Source organism: Sciurus vulgaris, assembly GCF_902686455.1.
Source record: "Sciurus vulgaris genome assembly, chromosome: 14".
Taxonomy (NCBI): domain Eukaryota; kingdom Metazoa; phylum Chordata; class Mammalia; order Rodentia; family Sciuridae; genus Sciurus; species Sciurus vulgaris.
The window spans coordinates 61190704-61209896 of record NC_136475.1 but is presented as its reverse complement, the minus strand read 5'-3'; the positions used below and the strand labels follow the sequence as shown (position 1 = coordinate 61209896).

General features: G+C 33.4%; 1 protein-coding gene across 1 annotated transcript in view; it reads right to left on the bottom strand.

Moving 5' to 3' along the window:
• The window catches only part of SRBD1 (S1 RNA binding domain 1), a 312646-nt gene that overhangs the window by 121323 nt on the left and 172130 nt on the right, over positions 1–19193 (bottom strand). Inside the window, 1 exon segment of the mRNA XM_079111646.1 lies at positions 209–300. Coding sequence (XP_078967772.1) covers positions 209–300 — 92 coding nt within the window.

The window sequence follows — 19193 nt, the reverse complement described above, 5'->3', positions numbered from 1 at the left end:
TCTTCTTTCCTATAATTCCCATTATTAATACAATCAACCACTTTCCTTCTACTATGACAATTCTTAGGCACATGTGGTATATCTTTTACATTTTCTTGGGATTAAATTTATAACAAAAAAATTAAAAATAAGATAAAATATCAGCTTGCCACACATGTAAGTCCCAAATATCAAATGTCATGTTTTGTGATGGACCATAGTTTCTTACCTGCACTTCTTAGATTAGGATCCAGTCCTGGCATCTCTTTGTTAGCTTCAGGGCTAACACTGAGATTGATGCTCCTGCCTTCACTAACGATACTGGAAAAAAAAAAAAAAAAATTTTTTTTTCCCCCAAACTTTCTATCTAGCCAAAGAAAATAAATACATAAAACTCAGGAGATATATAACACACACACATACACAACAAATACACCACACATATATGTATTTATCAATGTATATATCACACTGTATCATAAAATACACACACATACACAAACACCAGGGCAAAGCGCTCTCTCTTCATATCTCAATGATACCAAGCATTCTAGTATTTCATCAATACAAAGTGATCAAGCAATGTTTATTTCTTCCACAAAGAAACACATGGGGTTATATCCAGGATAAATTTATTCCATATTTTCTGTCACTGGTAACAAGAGTAAGTTTATAGGGTGAACACAATGAATTACTTTGCCCTAATGCTAATTTCAAAATGTTCAGAGTATACTTAGCTTCTCCTGTGTTTAGAATCCATCACTGGCTGACATTTATGCACATTTTGAATCAATAATTCTAAAGTATTTTAGAAAGCATATATTCACATGTGTAGATTGGTGCATATAAGGATATACCCCAGAAAAATCACCATACATATTGCTATTGTTATTATCTGGTTATTTATTTATAACAACCAGAAAATGAAAAGCAAAGAGCAGAAGACCCTTCCTTTCAAGAGGGTCTGAAATAATCCTTTCATTGGATCTGAGCCTTTCACTATTTCATTTCACAATTTATTTAATCAAAGTATCACACAAATCATCCACTTCCTTTCTTCTGTGGCTCCAAAAGCTCTACAAACCACAACAGGAACCCTCCCAAAGCTGACATTTGTGTGGTGGTTGGCTTTTATACAGTTCATATGACATAATGCACAAAAAAGTGTTACCTATGATTTTATAACACAGGATCATCTAGGTGTCAAGATTCAAAAGCAGAAATGTGTCAGTGCTCAATTTCTAATCCACTCTTAGCAACCTCTTCCTTTCTCTGCTTCTCAATATTTACTTCGTTTGCATGAGACAAGTTTAATAGATAACTTTTTAACATATTTTTCCAATGTAATAACTGAACACTGAGAAATAAAATAGGGAAAAGTTGGTTTGCTACCCTTTGTCTGTGGGAGAATTTTTGATTGAATTTTGACAACTATAAGCCACTCAGACTTGAGAAGATTATTCTAGAGAACATGAAAAGTTATCTTTTTGCAACTAAGATCTACCATCCTAAATTTTGTGATAGGAAAAATGAACACTGCAATTGAAAAGCATAGCTGCTCATCCTGCCTCCCATTAACACCATACAGTAAGAGATAACTGAGTGCATATTTCATACAAAGTATAAAACCAACTACTTTACAGAAATTACTTCATTTAATGAAGTAGGTCTATTTTAAAAGGAGCAGTATACCCAAGGTCATACAACTGATAAGTAACTGAGCTGGGTTTGGACCCTAACCTTGATCTCTTTTAACCAGAACAATCAAGTAATTCCTAAATAGTTTCACAGTCTTTCATTAACCCATTAAGTCCCAGGTTTTCAACTGTGTAAACATAATAAATACTCAAATACTATATCAAAGTTACCTAGATAGTACATTTTTTGTTCGACTTACGTTTTTAGAGGTGTTCCACATCTGAGACAATGGGACAAAATGGGTTAAAATGAGAACCCATATTTCTGTGCAAATCAACAAATGCAAAATCTTTTCTAAAGAGCTACTGTCTTCAACAACACAGCCATAAGAACTCATCTCTCTTCCACTGTCTTCATCTCTGACCCAAAGATAAAACGAGGTTTTTTTTTTTAAAGTATCTAAGATAGATCCTGAAGCACATACAAGGCCAAGCATGTCCCATAACTTCAGAGACAACTTTAAAATTAAAGGAAATTATGCTTTTTCACCAAAATAATATTTAAATTATGTATCTTCTATATAATGATCAAGAAGAAAATGTAATCTTAAATAAAGCTTAAAGTGAAGAAAACTATGTGACCTAATAATGATGGTAAAACTAGGAAACTAGAAGTGATTTTTCAGTTCCAATGAAGCAGTACTTCTAAATCTAGAGCCCTTGGAGTGCTGGACAGAGTGAAGTGGGATTAATTAAAACTTGGTAAAATGTTTGTGCTTAGGCATTCTCCCACTCACCCCAGGAAGAGGGCTTATACCTTTCACTGATTATACTTAACAGAAATTCAAGACCCCCCAAAAGGTTATAAAGCACCACCATGGGATAAGAATAGTCAGTAACCATTTCAAACACAAATCAACGCTCAGTCTGATTAAGTCTTTTCTAAAAAAAATTAGAGTATCCATGAAGCTCAACCTATTGTTTAGAGAAAAGAATGTTTTTGAAACCCCCAAAGTTACAACTATGTAAGCAAAGGGTACTTAAAAAGTAAATTAAAATTCTAACTAACTGTACTTTTAGCAGTTGGGTACCTGAGAATTTGCTGGTGATTCACTGTCTCCTGAAGTTATAATTCTCAATGGACTGAGGGAAACTGTTGCAAAGAAAAACACTCAGATAATAAATATTCCTTCAAATACCACACTGCCACATCTTTCAAACAGAGGAATACAAAACAGATGTGACACATTGCACCCAAAGATTTTAGATTAACATTAATATTAAATCAATACAAAATGTAGTAAATTTCATATGCTTTAGTTATTGAATAATATGGGACCAATAAACAGCTCAGTACTAAGCACAGATCAGAAAGCTTAAATAATCTAAATGAACAGAAAAGCCTCAACACTGATTACTTCAATATAAAATATATAAGGACCCAAGAAGTATATGCGGCAAGAATTAAATGAAACAAATCAAACTGAGAGTGGTGATGATTTTTTCCAGAAATTGCTAAGAACAAAAGCTATAGTGCACCCCTCTCACCTTTTCATTCTGCAGAAAGCATACTAGATTTATAAGGTAACTTCTGTTTAATGGGCAGTTTTCCAATAAACTATTGGGAAATTATTCCAACCACGTCTAACATAGTAAGAAAAGTAAAAATGAACTTTATGTAAAATTCACATATCTAATGATTTAATAAGTATTTCAATTCCAAAAAAGAAATTTCTGTCCAATATAAATAAGTTAGGCTCTAAATCTTAGCAATTTGATTATTTTATATAAGACTAAGCAGAATTTATTATTTTAGGGCACTTTAGCTGACAAAGTTATAACTGAACTAATGTTTCAAGAATAATACTCTGAAAGCCCTTCAAATTGCTCCAGTTTAGACAAACACCTAAAAAGATACATATGGTGGTATCTAGAGTTATAAATATATGAAAACATGTTTCAAAAGCTAAAACTGGAGTTATATTTTATCAGAACTATATGTTAATATGATAATTCTTTAGAATTAAATTGATAATCTTTTAAACATTTTATCTGGTTAAGTACTATTTTAGGGTCTCTTTGGATCTTTCTGTTCTAAGTAAATAAAGCACCTTTATATACTAAAAAGCAAGTAAAACATCTACAATATGGAAAAATTCCCTTTTAAATTCTTTCAAAATATTTTTTCCAAAAATCCTATTTTGAACATGCTACATTTGGTTATCTTAATAAAATTCTATGTAACATATAAAACTGATCATTAACCAAAAATCATTTGTTTTTTCAAAGATATGTATAAATTTCAGAATTGATACCTCCACATTTCTTAAGTTTCTTCTACCATGACAGACTATATTGATAGAGCTTTTAAAACCAGGTTTGTGAGTACTTCTCTTATGAGGACAATTCGTTCAAGTAGTAAGAGAATCTTTTCTGGTTTTTTGTTTTTAACCAAGTTGAGATGGGAGGGTGGGATTCTTTTCACAAGAAAAGAAAACTAGCTTGTTTGGCTGTTCAAGCTACTGGGCTAACAGTTTTCATATTCATTCATAAGGTTACACACAGTCTCTGTATGAATCTCCTTTCTGTTTCCCAAATATCAAAATAGCTTTGTTATTTCTTCTGACTTTAAAATAAATTATATGCTTTCTTTTGTTATCAAGAAAATTTAATTCAAAGGTAATTTTCTTAAATGAAAATGTAGTTAATAAGATCTAAAAAAAATTGCCAGCATGTTTCCTAACTAATACAAATTGATGTTTTTTATGCTTCATAAAAGTATATTATAATTCCTCAAGCCCCATCAATATGTAGCACCTTTCCTTTTTTCCCTGCCTACCAAAAAAAAAATGCAATTAATAGCTACTAAACTAAACCCAATGCTTTCTATTTTGCCTTGTCTTGTCTTGTTTGAGGTATTGGATCAAATCCATGATGTGTGCCAGGTAAGCATTCTACCACTAAGCTACATGCCAGTCCTAACTGAAGTTTTAAAATAATTTATTTAAAATCTGTTCTTCCAATTTTTCAGAATAAAAACACTCATATTGAGAAAGATTAAATGAGTTAGTCTTCAACAAGTAATAGAAAGCACTAACAATATTATCCAACATAGATCTTAAAGTTTGTTCTTAAGTATAAAAGGATAGCTGTTAGCATTTTAGGGATATGCGAAAAGATCAAAAGCAAACCATTACCTAGGATTTAATGCCGAAAGAACACAGTTCTAAGAAAATATCAAAGCTCTTTTAAATTCCTATATTTAATGATGATTACCATTTCAAGGAGTCTGAAATGCAAAATATCCAATCACTTCAAAAACTAAGGTAATCTGCTGATGAAGAGAACATAGTGAAACAAGCAAAATCAAATACTGGTAAAGATGTTTAACAATAGAATTCTTGAATGCTAATCTGATGATCATAGCAAAAGTTACAAAAATGTACATTTCTCTCTGAACTATTATAAAGAATTTAGGTGAAAGTAATAAAAACCTCCCAAATTAAATAGCACTATTCATCATAGCACAGCAGTGACCAAAATAAACTGAAAATCAAAATGCCTGTTGATAAAGGGTTCATTAAATAGAAAACTATGTTGTCATTAAAAATTACTACTGTAAAATATTTTCATTTAAGATAAATTACTAAGTGAAAAAACTAGTTAAGAAACTCTGATAGTTTAAAAATAAATATATTCACAAAAGAAAGAAGTTTATGTAATATAAATGGTACTTAAAAATGAACTATCACTTTAATTTCAATCTTTTTTATTTTCTGTAATAACCATGTAATGTTTATTTGTAATAAGTTTGAAATTTAAGCACAGTTATTAACTGATCAAGAAATCTGGCATTGGACAATGGCAAATATTTTTTAAATGTTGCCAAATGTTTTTTAAAGTTATTTTTAATGTCAGTCTGGGTAAGTATATCATTAGTAATGACTGATGAACATCTAGTTCAGTTTGTTAGTAATGACCTCTAGATCTTAAACAATGATATTTTAAGATATGATAAAATAAAATTAGCTAAGCAGAAAACTCAACAGTAAGTTTTCAAATTCTACACACAGACCATATGAGAGACAAATATATGGTGAAAAATTTTATAAGAAAGTATATATTATATGTCCCTATGTTTTACTTAGTCCTTAGCCTCCTGAATCCATCTCCCTCATGATGGTCATAATAAGACCCTTATCCATAATATAAAAGATGTGAGGTGATGCAACAATATACCAGAAAAGTAGTGTATGTGAAGAAAACACTAAGGTAAAGCAGAAAAAGAGAAAGAAAATACACAATCTGGGTATTTCAATGGCACCAAAGTAGTTTATCTTTAGATATGTAACACTAGCACCATCTGGTGGAACACTAGTTAGAAGCAATTCTTCGATTACCAGTTTTTAATTATTTTTAAAAAGTTTTAATTGTATTTTTAAAAACATGATCATTTTCCAAAGACAGTAACTTTAGCAATGACAGAGTTATCACCTGGAGGATCCATAATGAGCCTGGGAGAATTTGAAAAGCCTACCAAATAGAGGATCTGCATGTGATCCCAGATAAACACCCTATCATCTTTTCCACACAGCAATCTTTCAGCAAAACAGAATTCCTTTGGTTATTTTCCTCCAGTGCCCCACACCACAATGGATGAAAAGAATACTTTCCAGTCACAAAAGAATGCCAAAAAGAAAGACCCAAACTAGCAACGACTAAATAGAACTTTAGCTTGGATTCTGGAGTTTCTCAAAGCATTAGCTACCTATCCTGCTGTTATGAGGGGGAGAAAAAAATAGTATTTTGCCAGAAAATCCACCTCTCCTATTTAGCATCACAAGTTTACATTCACAATGATGTTGAGCTGCTACAGCGTGCCACAATGTGTCAAAACATGACATTTAAATCACTTTTACTGCTGTCAGTGGGCCATTCAATGACAGAAATGACGAATTCAATAGTATCTTCAAATCCACCATAGGGGAAAGAAAATCAACAAACTGAAGGACAAAGAAGACAGAAAGCTTGTCCCCAGTTTGTAAGTTGAGAGAGAACATCTACTGAGGTAGAAGCAATTTCTGACAAGGAATGGCAGGAGAAAAAATTGTCACTCTCCATTACCTTCCACAGTTAAGCATCTCTTATCTGCCTTCTCCTTTCCTTCATTATCTTCTCCTTTCCTTTTGAAAAAAAAAAACTTTCTTTTTTTTCCTACATATATACGAGACCAACATGAACTTGTTATAAGTACTGTGTGTCACCACAAAGGGAGCCACAGGACCAGAGGCTGAATGCACAAGTGGCATTAGATCAAGCGAAGGGCAAGGGTGTCACTAATTCTGGGACAGGAATAAAAGTTCAAGAAGTAGAACACTACCTATGAAGAAAACTGTTGTCTGTAGCAATACTACAAATGTTCCAGGTTCACCAATAACAAGGTACAAAAACACAGAGGGCAGGAAATTCTGAGGGTTGTGGCTGATCTAGTTTTACAACTGGAATATTATTTGGCCAATAATTTGTTTTGTATTGACCTAAAAAATATGATATGACAAACTACCTGCCATTACCCACAATATACTCAAAAGTATGATTCTTCTGATTCTTACAGTTAACTCCAAAAGTATCTATTTTTATGTATTCAATTTATATTTACTAAGAGATTTACTGCATTTATTTTTGTTCAACTGCAATTCTATATAATCAATCACTTGCAATTCTATACAGTATTTATTCTTGTTCAATTATAATTCTACACAGATATTATCATAAATCATAAAGTCTTCTTACAAAGGGAAAAGTCAGCTTCTTTCACTCTTCTAACCCTCCTATTCTTTTTTAATTGTTGCTGTTGCTGTTTTTCATTTAAATGGATCTATGGAAGTTGGTACACTAATAAATATGAGGACTTCAGATCTCTATTGCACAGATTTGTTAGAATGAAACTTACTATGCATTACTAGACTCCTTTGTTATTTATCCAATAACGGAAATCAGAATCAGAATGGCCAACAGTAAGGACACAATATTCTAACATTTCTCTAATAAGGACTCAAAAAACTTTTAAAAAGAACAATAGCCAGGTGGGGTGGTACACATGTATAGTCCCAGTGGCTTGGGAGGCTGAGGCAGGAGGATTCTGAGTTCAAAGCCAGCCTCAGCAAAAGCAAGGCACTGAGCAACTCAGGGAGACCCTGTCTCTAAATAAAAATACAAAACACAGGACTGGGGATGTGGCTCAGTGGTCGAGTAATCCACCCCCAAAAAAAGGACAATAAAGAAAACCCCAATTACAAGAGAAACGGGGGGGGGGGGGGGGGGGGGGCGGGGGAACAACTACAAAGAGAGAACAAATAAATAGCCCAGTTCTTTTTACCTATGTATGGATAAAGTTTTCGAAATAACAATGGTTTGCGCTACATTGTCTGATACTCTTCTAAACAGTACTGTTAACAATCTTAATTCCACTAATAAATGACACGCATTTATCAATTTTTATGCCTTGGTTTCCACTTCTCCTATTCTTGTCTTTCTTACCTTTGTTTCACCCTTCCCCTGACAACTTCTACTTTCCTCTCAAGGGAACTTAAACTTCAGCATAAATTATTGTTCCTCTAGTCAAGGAAACCCTACCTACAAACTTGATCTAACACCTACCAACAGCCTTCAGGTTGCAGCTCCAAGCTCTATTGTGAAATAGCCTCCACTTCGAGAATGTCGTTTTGCTACACAGTTAAAGCTGAAAAGAATCCTCAAAGACAAGTTGTGTATAAGACCACTACACTAGATCAACTCTTTCTAAATGTGGTTTTAAGGTACACTGAGCAGAAGGAGAGAGAATAGCTTGCTCAGTCCAGCTGGCTATTCCATTTACTCCTTCATCTATAGGTGAATTTTTACTTTTTTGGGATCACTGCACATTTCTGGCTCTACTATATTATACTGTGTAAATATTTAGGAGAAATAATTCCTTTCATGGATCTAAACTTCCACTGTCATTATGGCAAATGAATCTGTTTATGCTATGTTCATTAACTTAACAGCTAGCCTAAAAGAACACAGGAATTTACTAACATATGTGGCACTCAAACACCACAATCATAAAGCTCGGAATTGATGCGGGGGCAGGGGCATATCAAGAACATGAAAGACCAGTTTATTTTTATTCCCATTGCTCTGTAATTTCCTTTAACTCTACTAGAACAGTCCTTAATTTGAACCTGTCCTGCATTTACAGGAACAGGGTAGACTGAGCGTATATAAACTATACCAAAACAAACCCACAACTCTGTTTAAGTAGTTGAGTACTGTTTCTTTGAGTAGTAATTCTCAAGCTTGAGCCTGCATAAGAAAATCATCTGAAGGGTTTGCTAAAATGCAGATTTCTGGGCCCTATCCTCACTGTCTGTATTACTGAAGCAAGGAACTTGCAGAAACCAAAGATGGTGACTCCAGTTCAAATCTTGTCTAGAACTCTAACATGCAAATGTATAAAACAAGCTTCAAGAAATGGAAAATACAGGGAGCTGGAGTTGTGGCTCAGTGGCAGAACACTTGCCTGGCATGTGGGAGGCCCTGGGTTTGATACTCAGCACCACATATAAACAAATAAAATGAAAGATCCATTGACAACTAAAAAAAAATAAATAAAAATAAAAGAATAAAAAAATATGTTTTGATTCAAGTAGAAACAATATTGATTGTTTTGTGAAATTCCCATTTCCACAAAGATACAGCCAACAGAATGGGAGAAAATCTTTGCCAGTTACTCTTTCAACAGAGAATTAATATGTAGAATATATAAAGAACTCAAAAACTTAAAACCAAAAATCAAATAACCAAAACCCAAAACCTAAAAATAACCCATCCAACAAATGGACAAATGAAACTAAAAGACACTTTTAAAAAGAAGTATAAGTGGTTTACAATTATATGAAAAAATGTTCAACATCTTTATCCATCAGGGCAATACTAATTCAAAGTACACTGAGATTCCATCTCACTTCAATCAGAATGACAACCATAAAGAACACAATAACAACAACTGCTGGTGAGGATATATAGAGAAAGGAACTCCATACTGTTGGTGGAAGTATAAGTTAGTATAACTACTATGGAAATTGGTATGGAGTTCCTCAAAAAACTAAAAACAGAACTACCATTTGATCCAGCTATATCGCTCCTTGGTATTTACCCAAAAGAATTAAAGTTAGCCTAGTTTAGTGACTGCAGACAAATCACAACAGCCAAGCTATGGAATCAGCCTAGGTGCCCAGTGACAGACAAATGGACAAATAAAATATGGTATATTTTCATAATGGAGTTTTATTCAATCATTTAAAAAAAACCCTGAAATTATGTCATTTTCAGGAAAATGGATGGAACTGGAAAGCATTATGTTAAGCAAAATAAACCTGACTTAGAAAGACAAATATGTTTGTTTTCTCTTAGATGTGAAGCTGCAAGGGCTGGGGCGGGGGAGAAAGAACATCATAGAAATAAAAGGCAGATCATTTGGGTAGAGGAAGGGGACACAGGGGTGAGGAGTAAGGGAAGTATTGGAGAATAAAATTGATCAAATTATGCTATATGTATGTTCTGTATAACTAATAAGTACCAAGTTTTAAAAATTGTTCATTTCCAAGGTGGAACTCAAAGTAATACATGTTTATTCCCAATGATTACATATATCCAAAAAAGCAAGCACTAAAATGAAGACATATAAATGCAATGACTATAACCTAAGACACATGTTCTGTGAGTCTATAAGAAAAGCTATTAAAATAGGACAGAGCCAGTTAAAACATGCAGGGAAGTTCAAATGGTGTGACACAAAATCTTTCTTTATATAATTCAAATCGACCCTAGAACCTTAAGCAAGAAGCTGTGTTTCCTAAAGAACTACAAGGCTTTCACTACAAATGTTTTCAATATTTATGCTGTATTTCATAAATTTTATTGATAATTGCCATTCATCTCCACTGCTTTACAATTGCTGAAATGGATTTTATATTTCTACTAGTCTCTATAAATACACTACAAGGAACAAGCCTGCTGGCCAATATTCATTCTCCCTTTTGCACTATGCACTTAAAGTCACTTGAGAAGTAATTTTCCAACCAGATACCAGTAGATACAATTTCATATGGGATCAACAATCTCTCAAAATGCTCTGCCTTCCAATGACATAACTATTAGGGTATCTTCTCACCTAACCTCCTCATATTTTTTGCAATTCAAAGAGATGAGAGTCATTTGAACATCTTATCCTAACAATAATAATATAGTTTTTTAAACCTTCATTTTAAACCAGAGTTCATCTCCCCTCCTCAATCAGTTAAATACCAGTTACTAAGAAGAGCAAACTTGTTTGTACTTCTTCTGCCCTTTATTTACCAACCAATCCTCGTTTTAGAACATTAAGATGGCACAAGGTGAAGAAAGAAGCAGCAGCAGCAGCAAGGACCTCAAACAGGAGATCTTACTCCTGAAGATTTAGGATTTGAGAGTGTGTGCATCCATATTACACTATGATCATTAACAGAAGCCGATCTTTAAAGTTCCACAATTTCCTGGTGAGGTTTTGAATAAAAATGAGGAGTTAAGAATGAGAACCATCTCCAACTCTCATCATTTCTCTAGTGAAATCCAGAAAATAATCACTAAACCACAGCGTATACGAAAAGAAACACAAAAAACCTGGGGAGGCACCCTAAAATAACTGAACTGTACCATTTCTGCAATTGCATCCATCTATGAACAACCACCTCCGCCTACTCCTGAGACAGGGAAGGATGATCAGTTACATCTGTCCTCATCTTGTCTAGAAATCTTTGACATTTTTCAGCAAGTAAAGGTTCCAAATGGCAGGTGTCAGAATGTCTTAGCCTCACATGTGGTGCTAGAAGGCAGAAAGAGCAGGGGAAGCATGTGGTCATGTCAGCCACACAGAAGCTGCCTGAAGAGCACATTCTGAAAAGAGCAAACCTCAGACTCAGTTAAATCAGTCCAATGCCAGATTCCACTACGAGAACAAAGCTGTGGTGCCAAGGATGAGCTGCCCAGAGAAACATTCAACTCAAGGCTCTTATGGAAAGGGAAAATAGCTAAGTATAATGGCACCTGTCCATGTCCTGTCTGTATAACAATATGGTCAAACTAGTTCCTCCAATCAGAGAAGAAATTGCCATAGAATTCTTTGTTTAGTCTACAAGCAGGTATTATTTTCTCAAGGTCATTTTTCATTTATTCTAAAGTAAATAATATGAATCTTCACTTGCATAACACAGTTGTGCAGTTGTATGTTGTCTAATGACAGGAACATCTTCTGAGAAATGTGTCAATGGGTGATTCTGTCATGAGTGAACAACACAGGACTGTAAACCTACACAACTATTATGGCTGCAGTATCACTGGGTGACACCATCACTGGGTGATATACATAGTTCATTATTGACCAAAATGTCATTATGTGAAACATGGCGTACTTACAGCTTTCTATAAGAGCTACAATTCAAGCTAACTCATTTTAGTATTTATACTCCATGAGAAAGTCAGAAAATAAGTAATCTCCTTATTTTGGAGTAAGAGAGGGGCAAGGAGTTAAATAATCAAACCAAGATAATCTTGAATCAAGTGGTAAAACCAAGACTCCAGAAGTAAAACCTGTTTCTCTGGATTGTTCAGTCGGACTTCCTTCTACTTCCTTTTCTTCTCTCTGCCCCACTCCTTTCCTTCCAATCATCTTTCTGCACAGATTTTCCCAATAATGACAGCACTTTGGAGGGTTTTGAAAAAGAGCTTGTTAAAGTCAGTCAATTAACATTTTTGTTCCCAAAGGCTGTCACAATTGGCATGATGTGTTTACCCTCAAACCTGAGTCTTCGACATGGTAATGGTGTTTGAGGCTACACAAAACTGGAGATGCTGGAAAAGCATACAAATAATCCATCTGGTCAAATCCATCAGAAACTAAACAAACGGGGATTCACTTGAATGATCAATACATGGTTTCTGATATAATCCATCTATGGGAAAATGAATGAGTATTATTTAGGTTTTTAACTCTATTAGAATATACAAAGGGATCACTTGGATCAAAGACAGACACTTCAATCCACCCTGATTTCCTCTAATACCTCATAAAATGAAAAACAAACAAGAGCCAAGGTTCCACTTGGATTCAAGTTAGTAATCTTTTAACAAAGTAGTGTAAATGTAAGAACCTTTAGAAGCATATAAATAGGCTTGACCTTTTTAATTCTCTCATGAAGAAGTTATTTCTTTTTTCCTTTATAACATTTTTACTCCCTGGACTACACCACTAACCTTTATTTATTTGCCATATACTTGTACTTATTCTCACCCTAAAATAACTCTGTGGAGCTTACATTATCTTATTGCCTTCTAATCAACTGGCAAACACTGTTCTTCAACTCTGCTTTCAAGTAATTTCTCATCTTCATATTATCAGATCTTTTTCTAAGCTCAATTAAAATATACAGCACAAAGAAGATAAAAATGCTAATGAACCACATTCATATAAGAACTAAGTAATCTCACATATATATTCTACAGCTTGAAAATAAAATTTTAAATAAAATTAAAACTGAAACAAAATAAATTTTCTAAATAACTTCTTGTTCACCATTGGTTTACAGGTTTCCATTTCTGTAAAACAAGCCATTTTTATTGATTTCCATGTCTGCTGCCTTTTCCTACACCCTTTGCTAACTTAATTGATTCCAGACTTACTAGAACAGTTGTTTTTCTGTTTTACCCAATTAACATAGAGTAGATGAAGTTGTTTTTCATTAACATGGTTAAAAATGAATTCGTGCTTCAAGGTTAGGGTAAAAATGATGGGGAGAGTAGCAGGGGAGGAAAAAACAAATTGTGATTACTCCGTATTAAGGCGTGTTTTTGTATTGTTCAACAGTCATGCAAATGGAATAAATAAAAACCAGAAGAAATGTCCAAGTTTTCATGTTTGATCAATCAAAGCTGACATGTATTTCAGTTGAAAAACAAAGCAGGACTAGGCCAAGTTGGACACAACTATATCACAACACTCCAATGTCATCTGAATCATATGAACCATCATCAGTTCTCTAGTACCATAAAAAGGAAGCAACACTAGGTTTTTTTTAAATATTACTTGGCTAATGAAGATTTATTGCAATGTTCCTGATGAAACCAAGGGATAAGGCACAAACAACTATGCTTATTAAATCACTGAACATTTTCTGAAACTTAAAAATAAATCCATATTCAGAAAATTCTTTCTTTAAGACCCGAAATCTTCTAATATCTTCTTTGATATTCTTGACAATTTTAAAGTTTAATTATTGTGGCCTAAGTTTTGGCAATATATTTATCTCAATACTTCTCAATGCTAAGATGAACTCATAAGTGGAAGGAAATGAGTCTACAGAAAACAAATGAGTAAACATAACCTTCTAGTCTAATCTTCTATCTTCCTCTCTTTTTCTTGGAGGGGATTCCTTACCCAAATTCTAAAACCTGGCCAACAGATAATATATATAATTTTAAAACAATATACTAAAGAATTTAGAACATTGTTCAAAATATGTAATCATATTACATTTTAAAAGTCACTATTCTTGAATATTAAAAATATTCCTATTCTTGAATATTAAAATTCTTGAAAATTAAAAATAAATTGAACAAAGCTAAAGCCATGTTCTTGAAATTCCCAACGCTAAGACAAGAAAAGTTATAGTTGTCACTTAACATCACATGGAAAAGAAAATCTACAACATAATCTGATCCTGAAAAATATAAACCACAGACTTCCTATTTCCCAGTCAGTGCTGGAAAGCATCTCAAAGGGTAACTACGAGCAATTGATAAAGAAACTTTAAAGATTAATTCATTTCTCCTAAATTGATGTAAGTATAAAGTCTCCATTCCAAATAAGTTCAAAATTATCTGATGTTGTCCTAATGTTAATAATTTGAATCATATTCCTACATCATTTTCATTTGAAATTTAAAAACAAAGATATTAGAATACAAACTAAACGTATGATATGTTAACTTTGACTTTATTATTCTTAGGAATTTCTTTCTTATATTAAAAGTAAATAGTGGTATTTCTTATGTGTGAGCAATTTTAACCATTGGATTGCTAAATGTACTTTACAAGTGATTTTATTAAAAATATTGTGAAATGATTTAAATAAGGTCTTCATGAAACAAAACAAATTATAAGCCCATAGGCATTCTTACACAATGAAAAGGAAAGACATTAACCTTTCCCCCAGGAAAGCAGACAGATGAATGTAGAGAAGAGAACATGCTAGCTCACATATGTACATGACTGGCAAATTCATTAAACTTTTCTTTTTTTCACTATAGTATACTAAGATACTAATAATGGCTAGTAAAGAGTTAACATGTTAACCACTCAACACTAAGCAGTCCAAATCATCTACTACCCTAATCTCCAGGGGCTTATGTTGGTAGTAAAAAGAATGTACCTTCCTTGCATAGAATAAATCACTATCATCATGAGAAAATTAAAATGTATTAATTTGTAACCTTATCTAGTGGTTAAGAAACAAAACATGACATATTAGAAACACATACACACAAAGAAATTAAAAAATCATCTTCCTTCTCTTTAAACTACTTCCCACGTTTAGAATTCCAGGACTTCTGTTATGATAAAATTCAAACATCTATTTCATTTTCAATTTGGCCACTGGGAATCTTTTTCCCCCAAATATCTGCAGAAACACAGATTTCTAAGACAATTTTTCAGAATTAAATTAGCAGGGATGCCATATATGTTTGTATACTGTATATGTGCTTCGAGATTTAACATTGTTATTTAAAAATTTTTAAGCTTTTCATACGCCAAAATTCCTAAGGGCACACACACAAAAACTTCATTGAAATTAATCTGTTCTACCATTTTTAATATCTTGGGGGAGATTTTTTTAAACAAATGATATTAGAAAGCTGTAGATTAAAATATAATTTACCCATTAATCTCAGGTTTCCAATTCTGCAAGTATGTCCACGAAATTAACACAGATGCATTAAAATGTATTGGAAAGCAAAATCTAGAACCTATTATATAGTTTATTATCATTAATAATATCAATGAGATCACTAATAATATTAACAAATATTATCATTAACTATTGGACCACTACTTTTATTAAAAGAACAGAACTCTAAAACATATTTATTTCAAAGTTACCATGAGTGATATATTTGTTGGTCAATTTAATAAGTTTTTTTATGTGTTCCATAAAACGGGATGATAGGATATAATCGTTAAAGAATAAAAGGGCATAAAAATTTAAACATTTTATACCTAAATTTCCTGTCCTTGTGGAAAGCCCTTTTGGTCCACAACATCAGAATTCACTGCATTACTCTCTAAAGCCTAAAATCGATTGGAAAAAGTCTTTATGTAAAAAGATTTTATACAAAAGTCTTTTAGGTGAAGCTCCTATTAAAACACTTGCTAGGCAGCTTGCATTATATTACATGGATCACAAGCTTTATAAAGTGCTGCCAACTTTCAAAGGCATTCCTACACTGAGGATTCACGATCGTAGCAAGAGAAGATGCCACTTCAGGAACATGTCTAAATTGTTTCTCTGAATTGTTCTTGTCAAATTAAAACGTCAAAAATATATTCTATCAAATGTTGTCCCTAAGGACTCTAGCTCAATCCAAAGCACAGCTACCAGTGAGCAAATCTGGGTCTTTCAGATGGGGAGAGAAAGGGATGATTCTTTTTCTATTGATATGTGAAATGAGCAGGATCCAAAAAGAAAAGTTTCATCTCAGCAGTTAGTTTAGGTGCTGCGGATAGCTACAATCATATGCAGACTGCAATTCCTTTTGAAAGGTTTTTTCAAATGCACAACTACAAAGAAAAAAGAGAAACACAAGTGTTTCATAGTGCATGACTGCCTACAATTATGGAGTTATAAAAAAACAAGGTTAGAGATCTATATATATATGTGAGTATTATGAACTATTAAGTCAAAGTCAAATGTAATCCCTACTCACTCCTTTTGACAAGGTCAGTGCACCCATCCCTTAGCACAATAAACAATTGAATTTCAGATCGTAAAAGGTGCTCAGGAAAATAAAATTTCCCACATATCATTCAATGTTTCTCTACTGTACTGAATGTATAAATAAAATTCTCTAAGAAAAAACATTTTTCTGTTCATTTTGTTATTTTCTAGAAGCTGTATATTACTCAGCAACTGGTAGAAGTGCTCATCCATTAGCAACCTAAGGGTGTGATGTCCTCTGGCAGCCAATAATTACTATATTTTCTTCACTTGCAAGTTTAATTTTTATAGTATATTTATAATTCACCCACAGAAGAGTCATGTTCATCTACTGGAAAGCACTACAATTACATGAACTTCCCCCCAAAAGTTCTAAAGCTTGATTTCAAAGGATAGAAATATAAGCAACAGGACAAATAAACTGTTTATAAGAGGCATGGACATGATATGCCTAGGCTTGTGTTTTGGCAAAAATAATTACGTGACCTACGGCTACTAGGGCAATCGAAAGGTTCCATCTTAACAGTGACAAGGGTCAATATCAACAGCAAAAATTCGATGGTATATATTCCTTCTATACTTTTTATAAAAAGTCTCTATAGACTTAAATTATCAAACATTTTCCAATGTTAGTGCTTTTTAGTCTCCTTTCCAGGTACCAAAGTTTCCCGGCTTTGTAGGCTAAGCGGTAACAACTATTCTGATAATTTTCCTATGCACTCCATTTACCATATCATCAACAAGAATCTAGTTATGTAAATAATTATTTTCAACAGTCACCTTCAATTACAAATGTTTGACATGATCACAGACTTCCAAACTAATCTCCTTTCAGGTTGAAATACCCACACAAGGGCTCTTTGAGAAACACAGCATGGCTATTTTCTTTGCTTGCTTGCCTTATCCAGCAAAGAGTCTGAAATACATTGTGGTCATATTCATCTCTTATGCAAGAAGCATGCAGATCCACACGCTTTTGTCAAGACCTGAGTTTCTGACCAAGTGATTTCATGACTAAAACACTGTTCCCCTAAATATACTTCTAAACCTGAAGGCTGCTAAAAGAAAGAAAATTCTTCATGTAACTGACTCTAGCTTCTCCAAGTTTTCCACCTATAGACCATGCTTACTTTGTTTACATACTTTGAAAGACCTGAATATATTTCAAAACCCTATTGCTAACCACAATTCCAGACTTGGAAACTTTCAGTCTAGTTTAGTTCAGGAAGAATACCCAGCACTTATCCAATGAAAAGAAAACCTGTAAAGGATAGTCCTATCAACACAGAAGTTATTTGTTAAAGAGAGATCTGGTACACCAATAGTTTTCTGGCACATTAAATTCAGGCACTAAGGGTATATTTTGAACTCAATATTTTTTCGGTGTGACAACCAACTGAGGCACTGAACACAAGATGATGGTTCTGTTTTATGTGTGGGTGGATTCAGGACAATCTGTTTTATAATGAATTTCATAAGTCAAATTTTATTTTAAATGCAACACAGAGCTCACTCACTGAAGGAACTACACATCAAAACTTTTAGAATAAAAATAAATCACTGATCACCCTTTTTTGTGAGCTTTTAACTTGTGATTATGCATTTACAACTTATGTAAGTGAATAATACTTCTCTTCATGCCTGTATCATAACCTATGCTAATCATAGAAACATGAGCTTCCATGTTCCCTTAAGGGAAAGAGAGGTCTCACTCCTTTAACCTAATCTAGTTTATGTTAGGGAAGTTAGATACAAACTTCATGTTAAGAAGGACCAAGTCAGCACACAATAAACACACCAATTACTTCCAGCAGCATACCCTCATCAGCTAACAAGATGCACCAAATGGAAAGCAACAAACTCAAGCTCTCGCTTCAAACTCTTTTCTGGTAATGCTACCACTATACTTTTATAACATTTATTCCATTGCTCCAACAAGGTCATATCCACAGGACAGGTGCCCAACATGGTACAGAGATCTTCCCTTTCTTCCTTCAAATTCTTCATCATTAAAAGTGTTTAGCACAAAAGTAATCCTTCAGTGACTATTTCTTGCTAGTTGTTAGGATTATAGGATCAAAAAAATAAAATGTCTAATGATGAAGAGACATGACATGTAGTCTCCTTACATAAGGAAGGCTAAGTTACTTTCTGAAAAATCTACTCCTCCAGAATGTTCCTTCAAAATACCTGACTAGTTAATGAAATAGTTGCTCAGTTTCAACCTAGCACTAAGAAGAATAAGTTCTTGCTGAATTTTAAAAAGCTGAGGAGACGAAAAATTCAAAATAGGTGTTACATTCCACCACTCTAATTGGGGGGGGAAGGTTAAAAAAAAAAAAACTAAACAAGTTTTAGGGCCTATAAATAACAAATTCTGCATGGTTTGCTCACGGAGCCTCAGTTTCCTTCTAGAAAATGAGAATTTGGCCTAGATCTTTGAGGGTAGTCTCACTCCAATGTAATACATGACTTTGGGATATTCCTTATGCTGAAAAGCATAAATAACT